General features: G+C 41.8%; 1 protein-coding gene across 2 annotated transcripts in view; it reads left to right on the forward strand.

Annotated features, from left to right (window-relative positions):
• TMEM266 (transmembrane protein 266) overlaps window positions 1-12896 on the forward strand; it is a 99303-nt gene that overhangs the window by 71215 nt on the left and 15192 nt on the right. For both annotated transcript variants that reach the window (XM_074917550.1, XM_074917551.1), the window contains one exon: window positions 6231-6417. In XM_074917550.1, coding sequence (XP_074773651.1) covers window positions 6231-6417 — 187 coding nt within the window. The remainder of the gene's footprint in view (window positions 1-6230; window positions 6418-12896) is intronic.

Raw genomic sequence — 12896 nt, forward strand, 5'->3', positions numbered from 1 at the left:
AGGCAGCCAAGGTCATACCATGTTTCATTCTGCCTGTAAATCATTAGTTTGCAACTGTCTCCTGATCTTTATTGTTACCAACAATGGCTAAACTAATGGAAATAAACATTGGATTGTATCCCAGTGGCAGATGAGTTTTAGGGCAGGGCATTCTGTACAGACAGCACTAATAGAATTGAGCAAAGTTACTGCTCCTGCATTAGACACAAGTAAGCTGCTGGCTAAAATGTTCACTGATCTCTCTGAAACTATGTCAGTCATGCTCTGTGGCTACACCATCAAACAGTAGTACTATATGATTCACTGGTAAGTCCCTTTTTAAATCTTACATGCATGTTGTAAAATATCAGATAGGTTGGGTCACGTGTTTTGTAAAACCAGGCATGTAAACTGAGATGGTATCTAGAGCACTGTCATTTTACCTGCTTATAAATAATCACCTGGTTCATTCTTTGAGTGAGGAAGTGCACAGGTGTGCCCCATAGTTCTTTCTGGTTTGTTTCCTGCCAAAATATTGCAAAGTTTATGCCACAAGAGGATGTGTAACAAATTTTGAAAACATGAAGTAAATTTACCATCAATGAACTTTATGCCTGAAAATCTAGTTACTCGTTCTTATGAGATGGTCTGTATCTCCCTTTTTCTTGGCAATAAGCGTATTTTCACATTAGCCACACGTATTACACCTTTATTGATGGCTTCAGCTCCCTCATGGGAGGGTGTAGCCAAGGTCTTCTCAGAGGTGTACCGTGACAGTACATAAGCTTGGAATGTGCCAAATTCCTATTAAAAATAACAAACATTTCACTAGGAGAATGGTCAGACACTGTAGCAGACTGCTGGGAAGGTTGTGGTATATGCAACCCTGGAGATAATCAAAACTTGACGGGACAGTTGCTTTTAGCAACCTGAGCTAAATGGACTTGCTTTAAGTGGGGTGTTGGTCTACGTGACCCTCACAGGTCCATTTCAGCCTGTGATTCTATGAAGTTTTCAGATATATTTTTTCCATTGCAAAGTATGTTAGGAACTTACTGATAAAGGAATCCACCAGAAGCTACCAAAGTATATGTAATTAAAGATAATGAATAATGAGGTGTCCTGGTAAATAATACCAGTAGCAGTCTCAAGTGGACCAGTGCTCAGTTTGTAATTACCTTGAGTCATGAGATGGTTCACCTTAGTATTCTTGATCACAACAAGTTATCTTCCCCATGACAGTGTTATTTGCCCACTGGCTCTCTGGGATTTCCAAGATTCTCAATACAAAGCTGATACTATGCGTAAGTCTTAATTTAAACAAATCAAAGCATGTGTATATGTGTATACCTGAAAATACGAAACAGAATTTTCTCAGTACAGCTGTCATGCAGTACTCTGTATTAGAGTGGCTCAGGTCTACATTCAGATAGCTACATCAGCTCCTACTGCAAGGAGAAATTTCATGTTTAACTTGGCCTAGAATTTTTACTTAAAAAGACTGTTATATTTTATACCTTTTAATGATTTATTTAACCTGCCCTGGACTGTATGACAGGCAGCCAGAGCAATCTCATTAGGTCTTTTACACATTAGAACTGCCTGAGGTCAGTGTTCAATATGATGTTCAATAGATATAAGCACCTACAACATAATTTGCTCATGCAGTCTCTCATAACACCTGTAAGGAACACCCACTTCTTAGAGTTAACCTTTGTTTTTAGTGGCTAAAAATGTATTCCAGCTTTTACAATATCATGGGATAATTTTTAAGTAATAGTTTTAAACAATTAATATTGAACTGATTTCTGGGTAGATGCATGCCTTTTGTGAGAAAAAATACCTGTTTCTTGTTTAATTTTTCCTAGATACTTTATTGAATGTCCTTTCATTTTCTGAAATTAATCCTTATGATAAATGGTGATTTTTTTCCATACCACCCAGTCCCTTTTTGAACATGCTAGAGACTTAGAGAGTTCAGGTTTGCATTTGGAGGCAGCATATTGTATTGGGTTTTGGCTGTGTCTGTGACAGAGTTACAGTCCTGCATCTCTGTGGAACACCTATGGATCCCTTTGCATCAGTAACAGTGAATGTGGGAGTGAGACAAAGACCATTATTACAGTGAATACCCTCTTTGTCAATAAAAAAAGTTACAGCTACACAGCAGTATTTAATTCTAGCTTTCTACTGTTATAATGACTACAAAGACATCAGGGCAAACATGAATGTGACCTGGAAGCTGACCATCTGAGGTAATGGAAAAGTGGGAGAGGTCTCTGTTAACCAAAGCTGCAGCTGTGTGATTTTGTAGGCACCATCAGTTTGTGCTGTTACCTTTCTGAACATCTCTGTGTGCTATTATTCACCTTGCACATGATGCTGTGCTGCTTTACTGTGCCTAGGAATTCAATCCTGATATCTGCTCTTGACAGTCTCATGTTCAGTTTGGATTTTAGACCAGCTGAACTAGCTCAGTGTTAAGAGCTGAAAGTAAGACAAGCATGTGGATTGTGTTTGCAGCTAGCAATAAAAGGAGGTTCATATATCACTTAAAAAGTTGCAAGTCCTGCGTACGCTTCTCATCCCTCAGGATGAGGGAAGTGTTGCATGAGCCAAGACATCAGGTCTAGGTTTCAGTTTCTGCTAGAATATGACATTTGTGCGATCTTCATAAGTGTTTTGCCAATTATCAGGCGTAGCATAAAGGACACAGCCAGCATAAAGATGAACCAATAACCAAACTGTATTTGAAACAAAAGGGTCAGTACATGGGTGAGCACTGGGGGTACAAACAAGTCAGATTATACATAATCGACATCAATCCCACTGACCCCAACAACACCACCACACAACCAACAGTGGGTGGAATAAAGGGTGACATGCAGTCTCCCATAGAAGGGATGGGAGACAACTGAGTCAGCAAACCAAACACATAAGACCAAGGAAGCCACATACTGAATCTCTACACAGCCCGTGTTTACAAAGGCCAGACCTGACTGGAGCCCAGTCCCAGGGAGGCGGGAGGTCCTTCCCCAACAGGGAACTCTGCACAGGGAGCCCACCTCACACACAGACACTGCCCCTCCTGCCAGGGGTCCCAGCTGTTATCCCTCAGTGGGACACCTGACCTTTGTTTCCTTACTGCGGGACCCCTGGGGCTCCTTTACCCAATGGCTCTGTCTGCCAGGCCACCGCACCCTGGAGGGAAGCCTAAAGGCAAACTCACCCCCCTTTGGGAAGGGCTGTGGGAATCACCCACATGTCAGCCTTAATTTGGGGCCTGGGGTTGAAACCCCAGCATTTCAATAAGCAGGTGCTTCGTCTGCTGCTGGAGGCACAAGCATGTATTACTGTCTTTCAAACATAAGATGGCAGCAAAGCCCCTTCTGGTTTTGACGTTGCCGGCAGTACTAGCTGTTCACCTGTACAACTGTGGTAGTAATTTTCTCTGTGGATTCCAGTTTCTCATGCTGTCTGTGTGGTTGGGATTCAACCAAGATAGTAATTCCCCCATATAAATAGGAAATAAAGAATTGTTTGGACAACGTGTAGTTGTCCAGTGTGGTGATCCCAGTAATGGTTGCAGACTGCTACTTGGCCAGGCATGTCCAGCTGGGTAGTTCATAGCTTGTTGGCAGAGCCACATTAAACAATAAAATTTATGAACTCATCTATTAAAAACTGGATGGTGACTGGGCATGGAAATTTTAAAGATTGGCAATAATCTGTGGATACTTGGAAATGCTTACTTTATTGATTGAAACATGTAAGCAGTCATCAGAAGGTCTGTCTCTTCCCCCATTTTTGCTGTAGTTCACTGTAGTAGGAGAGATTACCTCATGTGCTCCTTTTTCACATCTGTGAAATGCAGTGATTCCCTTCAAGCTTTTTGTTGTTACAAGGTTGAGCCAATCTTTGTAAATGCTTAAGCTGGTTAAACTGGGTGTCATGCAGAAATACGATTGTTGAGATGTCATTTAGGTGGTTTTATCTATTTGTGTTATAAAATACTTGCCAAATTTTTTCACTTCCATGAAAAAGAAATTATATCCTGCCTCTTGGCCAGAGTTAATCGTTTTAGTGGCAGTATTTCTTTTTCTAACACACAGGAATGATTTTTAAGGATGAAATGTAGAAAACCAGCAATGATGCCTAATTCGTATTGACTTTTAGTTTGAGTTAGGCAAGTAAATATGGTTAGGCAATCTTTTTTTAAAAAAAAAAATCACCAGATTTATTTTTTGCCTATCACGTTTGAGTGCATTTCTTCCTTTAAACCAAGGGAGTATTTGAAAGGGTATCTTTTTCCCATTAAAGATGAACGTAAGATATTTTGAGTTGTTTTTTTTTTTTATGTTAAGGATAAACCTAAATTATCTGTGTTGTAAATTTGGACTCCAGACAGTCTTTTCATGGCTTAATGACACATTCATACTGGCACCTCTGGTATGGCATGGGCACCTTAAGCCTCAGGAAGCTTATGGCTGGCTGGGAAAAGTGTTAGCACTACTAGTTTGTACTTCTTCCTAGCTGATAGGTTAACACAAAACCTACCATCTGGGATCTGCCATGGAGGTTTCATTGAAGGAATCAAGGAGCAGGGCTGTATTTTGATACTTGCTGATACTACCCAACTCATCTGACTGTCACTGCCAGAGGATCTTTGGTTAAGCACAATGAGCATTTCATGTAGCCAGCTGTCTGCAGCTGCCAGACCTCTGTCCACTGATTTCAAGGCACAGAAAAAGCTGTGTGCTGTGCTGTATTAGGTGGTTTGAATGTGATCTGAAAAGCTTAAACTGCCCTTTTGCTCTCTAGATTTGTGTCTTGCAGTGAGTCTTCCAGTTACTGTAGTTCCTTCCCTTATGCTCTGCAAAGCTAATAGTCTCCAGATGTGGTAAACTGGAATCCCTTTTTCTTTCCTCTTTTTTTTCTTCCTAAAATCTGTGGAAACTCTGCCTTGTTTCCTCTCCAGTTGTTTACACAAGTTGGAGGAACTGCTGGTGCTCTCCAGTGTGCCTGGGGTTTGTGCCTTGTCCAGTGTGGACCACAGTGGACAAACTAGGTCTGCTGATGGATTCCAAAATCTCACAGCAAAGTAGATTCGAGTCAGCATCTGAGGGGCAAGAGCCAGAACCAGATTAATGTAGCCTCCATGCTATTACACGCCAGTTTTCAAGCATCGAGGTGCTAATTCCATCTCTGTTGTAAATGCAGAGTGACAGGTGCAGTGTGGCTCGCCATAGCATCATGCTCTCGGATGGCTTTTCAGGCCTTGAACTATGGGAGGCCCAGCAATGCTAAATTTTAAATGCCTTAGCCTATTACTCGCCTCATTTGCTTTTCCCTCTCAGACTCTCTATAATTAGACATGACTTGGTCACTGCTGTACCACTGATCTTAAAAGGAGTTTTAAAAAAAAGGCAGCTCTGCCATGCAGCCCTATAGCCATGCTGGATGACAGAGGGGGAGGACAGTAGGATTTTGTAGTGCTTACATAAGGGTTTAGAGGGTCTCTGCAGCCTCCTCAGAAGAATTTTTTTCCTTCTTGCATTGTGGAAGACTTGTGGCTGTCAAACATAAGAGAAATATGCTGTGTCCATCAATAGGATTGTACCTGATAGTTTATGTCATTTTGTTAGGTGTCTGCTTTATAACACCAGTTATGAAGCAAATCTCCACCTGACTGCAAAAAGTTTTTAACTGCCATGGCTCATATATGAGGGGTGTGGCCAGAAAAGTGGCAACCTTCCCCATGGCTTTCTGCCCACCGTTTAGTACAGAAGATTTCAAGCTGGAAGAGGACTGTGGTGTCCCTCCCCCTTGCCCAGTTAGTAGGGGAGGATCATTTTGGGTACTGCTTAGAGAACCTCCCTCCACAGAAATAAATCATCGTTACAAAGTCTAGCAGGTTAGAGACGTTTGTTATGAACCTAAATGCCTGTTAAGAGTGGTTGTCTTTAAAGATTTCATTTGATTTCGCTGTTAGATCTGTTAAAAATTGTCCAAAATCATATCTTCAGGATGCACACATGTACAAAATAAAAGATTGTGAACAATGGTCCAGCTCACATGGGCTCTGGAAGAGCATCAGCAGCTTGGACTGTCATCCCAGCTCAACCACATTGTATTTGCTGTCACCAGTCTGTAGTGGTTTAGTGATGAAATGAGTAATAAGTGCCCAGCTGTAGGATATAGACTTCTGGCCATGCTTATATGACATCAGTATGTGGTGTTTTTTCCTCTAGTTTGAAATCAGGCAGCTGAGGGCCCACCTTGCTCAGCAGGATTTGGACCTGGCTGCAGAGAGAGAGGCTGCACTACAGGTCCCACATGTACTGAACAAACAGAGCAGCAACCGGTACAAGGTGGTAGCAACTGAAGATTCAGATGATGAAGCCACTGAGAACATCACTGAGTTGCGACCTCCACGAGGTGAGTGCTGCCTGTATGCTGCTACCCACTGGCACAGCTGATCCCTTACATGGAGTTACTGAACCCACTAAATACTTCCACTCTGCCAGTGAATTGGTTACTTTCCCTGGAGACTGCATTTTCCCATTTTTGCAAAGAGTCTGCTTTGAAGTGGCAGGAGCTGTTGTATCTACGAACAGATTCTGAAGGGAGCCAATAAAATGAGTCAGGAAGAAAATGACTATGATGTGCCTTCCCAGTGTCCTCGTGATTATATCCATCAAACAGTAAAGAAGCAGCAGCCAAATCAGAATTGGCAAAAGGATAATCACTTAGAGGTAAAAGCAGGGAAATTGAGAACATTTCAAAACAGTTTTGGTCTTTGTCCACTTGCATTTCTGTGGTTTAGAGAGGACTCATGCATTAACTGTGAAGTTTGCCTTGCCTAGAGGCTGTGCTCTCACCAGATTGCTTAAAACTGCCAGTGCTGGACAGCCCTGCTGTGCTTGGACAGGGCAGCTCTGGTGCCAGAAGCGGGGTGATGCGCTGTGTAGGCAGCTCCTGCTCAGGTGTCCAAGTGCCACGTGACTGTGGTGAAGAGCAGTCCATATCTGTGAGCTGTCTGTCGGGCAGGTCTGTGGTTCAGGGGAATATCAACAGTTATATTTACTTGGATCCATCTTTATCACACAAGTGCTAGACTGGAGGTATTTTTGGAAAAGATAGAGCGCTCTTTTCTGTGATCCCCCAACCCTTACAATGGAGTGCAGAATGTGTCCTGATCTCAGCAACATTTAATGTAATTCTCCAGAGGAGACAGCACTTTCTACCTTAGTGATATGTTAGTCTTCTGTGGACATCTTAGGTTGATTATTTTAGTAGATGAGCGGTCTGTGAATATGTCTGAATTAGAGGTTTGCATGGTATCTTTATTTTGGTCAAACTCCTTAGAATTCAAGGCACAGAAGTATTTTAATCAATAGGTTTAAGAGAAACAGCTCACCAGACATTTTCAAATGATAATCCATTCCACTCTCTACATAGTTATGAAAGCATATAGAAATTGTTTTTCTTTTTTCCTCTTTATAATATTGAAGCGCTAGCCACAGTTCAGCCATTAATTATTCCTGATTTGAAATTGTGTTTAAAAGCAGTTGAGCAGACTGCCCCCTAAAATGCATTTCTGCCTTTTTTTGTAGTATTTCAGAGGTTTCCCTAGTGGATATATTATAATTTATGCATGTGTTCCTTGAGGGTTACATTTGAAACTGGAGAGCGTTGTGCACATTATAAGGAGGCTTGCTGAAATTTTAGAGCTGTGGAGATTCATCTAAAAATTCTTCTTTCCAAGGTATTCATTCAAACATCCAGGTTAACATGATCACTTATTGTTTGTGTCTACCTGTAAAATGCTGGCCACATGTGCATCAAAGTAGACGCGAAATCTTCAGGATTGATTTCTACGTTCAGTTAGGTTACCTCATTAGAGAGCTTCATGCTTTTCACTGAAAAAAGATGCTCAGCTAACAAGAAAATATAAGAAAGCATGTTATGTATCAGGTAAGTTTTGTTTTATTTAAACATTCATATTGAGTATACAGAATTAATTTCTGATTCCCAGAAATCATCTAAAAATACCGGAGGCAATATTTTTTGTGCATTGTATCGTATATTACACAAAAAAACCTTTGTAGATGCATTGAGTGCTTGTCTTCAGAAGCTAAATTTGGGTTACTCTATTTTAACAATCGTCCTTTATATTGAATGAGGCAGGAGTTGGACAGAAAAAAATTTCCTGTGCCTTATAGCAAGGGACACCCATCTGTGGTAGTCTACATCACAGTGGACTGCCAACAAGGGGCCCAATTAAGATTGCATGGGGAAACCACAAGCCCAGCAATAACGTTCAGTACTTTACTTCACAATCCAGGTAACAGTCAATTGAGGAAGAGGATTTTGCATGTAATTTCCTGGATTAGTTTGCAAAGAAAAGAAGTAGTAAGCTACCAAGGCTTTGACTCCTGCACTAGCAGTGCTTAGATTACTGCAGGACTTCAGAACCTCAACTAACAGCTTGAGAAGGCAGCTACCCCTGGGGATGAAAGATCATGAGCCAGCCCTGCCTGGCTCTTCTCCCTCCCCATCTCAACTTGGTCTGTCTTCTCCAGCTCTCCCAGCACCAACTTGCACTCCCAGTAATACACGGACTGTTGCTGCAGCAGCCTTTGCCATTATCACTTTGACATGCCACCAGCATTTTCTTCATCTACCCCATGGCCATTGTGACCAGTACTTGTATCAGCAAAACCTAAATGTGGCACGTCAGCTGCAGGTGCTTCCATTTGCACAGTGTGGAAGGGGTGTAGGATCTCCCATCTCCCCGCCTGCTCAGGCATGTGAAATACACTCCTGAGACATGGCTCTGCACAGCACAGACAATTGAGATGTTTCCTGTAGGTCATTTCTGTATCTTCCCGCTTCTCTCGTGCTGTGGTTACACTGGCTGTGCTATCTTCAGGGCTTTCCACACCACTTGCTCTGCCTGGAACTGTAAGCCACCAGTGTTTTAGCTCCTGACTTTTGGGTCAAGGGTTATGTTTTGCAAGTTACGCTCTGTGTCAGACCACATTAGGAATTGCTTTGCACCCATTTTCTCTAAGCTGTGTTTTTTCCTTCTTAAAGATTCCAGGGTGATGACTGCACTTAATCGTTCTGTGTGCCACATGGCATTTGTGACCTTTGAAAAATATCTGCAGTTGTCTATTACGCTGACTAGTTGCAAGAGAAATAAGGGACCAGGTTGCTAATACTGTTAAAATAAAAGCTACAGTTCAAAGCTGCAATTCAGCTGTTAGGCAAAACAGGCTCTGATGTGCTGTTCTTTTATGCTCTGGCAGAACATTAGCTATATAACATTATATATAACATTAGCTATATACCTACATATAACAGCTGAGGGCAGGGTATGGCATGGAATGCATGTGCTTGTGCCAAACTTAACTTTGTCAGCCATCAAAAAGTCACTGTCTTTGGAGAACCCCAAATTCTGCCAAACCAGCAAGCTTGAGTTGGCTAGAGAACGTACTGCATGAAAAAATGGGATATTCCATCTCAAGCTAATCTTATTTCCCCCATCTGTATTGAACAATGGAAACATTGAGTGCAGAATACTTTACCACGAGGGGGTTATGGAATAAGAAAGCACTGAGACTTTTTACTCATTTCCCTACCTGGGAGTTTTATGGGATAGTGCATAAGTTAAAGCTCCTCAGGGGAAGCTATAGCTTGTACTCTTGTATTTACACTGGATTTTCTGCAACCATTTACTACAACCTTCAGTAAAGTCAGTCAGGTAACCCCATGGTACACGCTGCACTTCAGGGAATTTGTGTAGAGACACACACTGTGGCCTGCACCAGGAGAGGATTGCATGTGCTGGCTGATGTGGTAGCTTTCAGTACATGTTTTCACCTAGCTTTTCTTTCTGAAGATCTCTTTCTTTTTGTATCTGAAGTGCCTTAATTGGTGGTACAAGACTGGGAGAGGCAAGAGCTCTAGGCAGATGGTCAGTGGGTTCTGAAAGTGTCCTGTAACTCCCCAGATAATATTTCATGCCCTTTCTTGAAGGACCACTTCTTGAAGCCATACATCTGTAAGCTGTTTGTGGCCTGGTTGGTTCTATGCTAATTCTTTGAATAATGAGCTGATTGCTGCCTCACATGCTTCTATCCTCCCCAGAGCAGTTCACTGAGAGACCTTCTAACACTGTAGGAATAATTCTGTGGACAATGTATGACTATATGGTATTTTCTAATTAATTTGGCTAAGAAGCAGGAAATTTTTCAACTTTAACTTGCTCGGAACTGAGGTTTTATTTGTCTTTCCAAAAAATTGATCTCCAAAGCAGACAAACATGAAGGCTAAAACACAAGCTACAGGGTGCATGTCAAAGGATACCATTATCCACACCAGAAAAGATGATGGACTCAAGAGAAGGGCAGGACTCAGGAGCTATAAACACAGGGCAAAGCTGTGACATTTGCTGCACTGTGAGCCTTTACTTACTTTCTCTGCTTCAGTTTGTAAAGAGCTTAGAGTGAAAGCTGTTGCATGTGAATGCACAGCAGCATCGCTAATGATTTTTGGGACCATTGTGGTCAGCCTTTCTTCTAAGAGCAAGGGAAATAGCCTAAGTGCTGTCATCTCCTTTCTTCTTGGAGATGGTTACCATTTGATGTAATGGCAAATATTATCCTATCTGTTCATCTCTTTAAAGGAAGTTTTTACCCTTACTCAGTTCTTTCTTTGTACAGTGTATAACTGCTCATAGTCAGAATAACATCTAATGTTTTCTGCTCCTGCACAAATCATTTTTAGTGTTTGGTATACAAAGTTCCAGGCTTCAGGGAATGCCAGGTTCACAGTGCCCCATATAGCCATTAATACTTCCTTCCAAAATTTATTATTCTTTAATCTCTCCCATAATATATGAATTAGTGTCCCTAGTGGAAATTCCTCATTTTCCTGCATATATCATTTCAGTTTTTGAAATTCTACAGTACTGCTGCTCTACTACTACTGCTGAAATCTTATTTTAGGTATTCTGAGTCAAATCTCCATTTTTATGGGGTTAACAGTAAGTCTTTTGCTTTGAGGTACTGCTGCAATTTATCATGCTTGAAGAAAAGTAAAGGTTACTCTCCCCAGAGGTACCCACTGTTTTGTGAGAAAAGTGGGATATTGGGAAGGGAATGTGAAAAATTCTGGAGCTTCAGAGGGCTTCCCTTAAGATTATTCATTAGCTTTGTGAGAAGGCAAAGCAGGGCACTGGAACGGATTTTGTCAGTTGTTCCTTGCAAGGTAGTCTGAGCTGGTGGAACACTTTTAAACTCTTAAGCTGGTTTCTTTCATCATCATCTGTTACTGCTCTAAGAGTGCCCTGTTACTGTAGGACAATAGATTAAAAGTAGTTTATGGTTATTTTCAAATGTTGAGATGTGTCTACTTTGAAATCTACTCCAGGAAATAGTTATATCTTAAGTGCACTCTGCTTCCTGGTTAAGCTCCATGTATCTGTGGAAGAGTGAGGATTTGGCTTCTCTATAGATGCTTCTTTTAGGCTTTGTGGTTCTCTGCACAGATCATCCAGGCAGGAATCAAAGGAATTAAACCTTAAGCACCACTTACATCAATGTGTATGTAGTTAGTGAAGTTAGGCTCTTAAATTTCATATTCACCAAATGGGTGGGGTAGAAACTTTTGACTTCCAGAGGTGGTGAGCATACAGTCATGTGTGTGAGGTTGAAGTTGTCTCCCATCATTAATGTGAAGAAGTGTGAAGACATTGCTGACAGGTAAAGGAACACAGAACCGGAACGTTTTCCACTGTCCATGCATGCAGCCCCTTTCACAGTAATCTCTTTCATAAACAGATCGTGCTGCATGTGACAGCAGTGATGTATTTTGCTCTCTGCTGCCATTTTAACACTGTTCCAGCATCTCACTTTTCTAAATTATTGGAATTATTTTCCTAATTCTCAGTCAACATTTATTTGTTGCCAGTAACAATTTGTTCTTGAATCCTTTTGCTTCAATTATTCTTCCCCTCATGTTTACCCAGGAAATTATTGTTTTGTTGGTAGCCATATTCTTTGTCGACCTTTGTTTTTCTACACTCAACAAATGTGCATTTTGCAGAGACAGACCCAAGTTCCTCTGTGTTTGCTTCAGGCTGACTGTAACAAGCCAACTCAGATGTGGATCTGCTGATCCATATTCATAGAGAACAAGGTTGGAAGGAGCATTGAGAGGTCCCCCAGGCCATCCTCCAAAGCCAGTCCTCCATGCTGACACACAGATGTGTTGCATCTGAGCCATGCTCAGCTCAGCACACACTGCTTTTGTAGCATGATCTGCTAAAGTGAGGGCCAAAGCCACCCAGTTTGTTGTCAGTTAAGCATTTTGGTTTTCTGTCCTGATTTTTCTGTCCCAGCAGTATCTGCTGATAATGGAGCCTGTGCCGTATCCCAGGATTTCCTTCTGCACAACTTCCATCTCAGGTTGATTTCTGACTTAAAAACCAGACCGAATCGTTCTTATCTGTGGAAGCTAATTTTGACAGTTCCTCTCAAGGTGGATTATCCACGTGCTCAGGCATCCATCCAACCTCTGCAGGGACTGGATATTCGTGTGAATGGAACCGTGGTGTGAGTACTGCAGCTCAGTCTCACGTGGCAATCTGCCTTCATACGGAAAGCAGGGGAAGTCTCCTGGAAAGTGCCAGCTGGCTGTTCATGTTTCCTATTGGCACAAACTTTCCATGTTGTTAGAGGGAAAGGGAGAGAGACCTTCTAGGGCCAGCAAAGCAAAGGGGAAAAAACTCTGTTCAGGACATCTTGCACAAGACCAGAAGGGTGAACTAGACAGTACAGCACAGCCTAGGGAGCATGCGTATGCCTTGATGAATGAATACACAAGTGAGCAGTGAGCTGTGCTTGGAC

Source organism: Athene noctua, chromosome 13, assembly GCF_965140245.1.
Source record: "Athene noctua chromosome 13, bAthNoc1.hap1.1, whole genome shotgun sequence".
Lineage (NCBI taxonomy): Eukaryota > Metazoa > Chordata > Aves > Strigiformes > Strigidae > Athene > Athene noctua.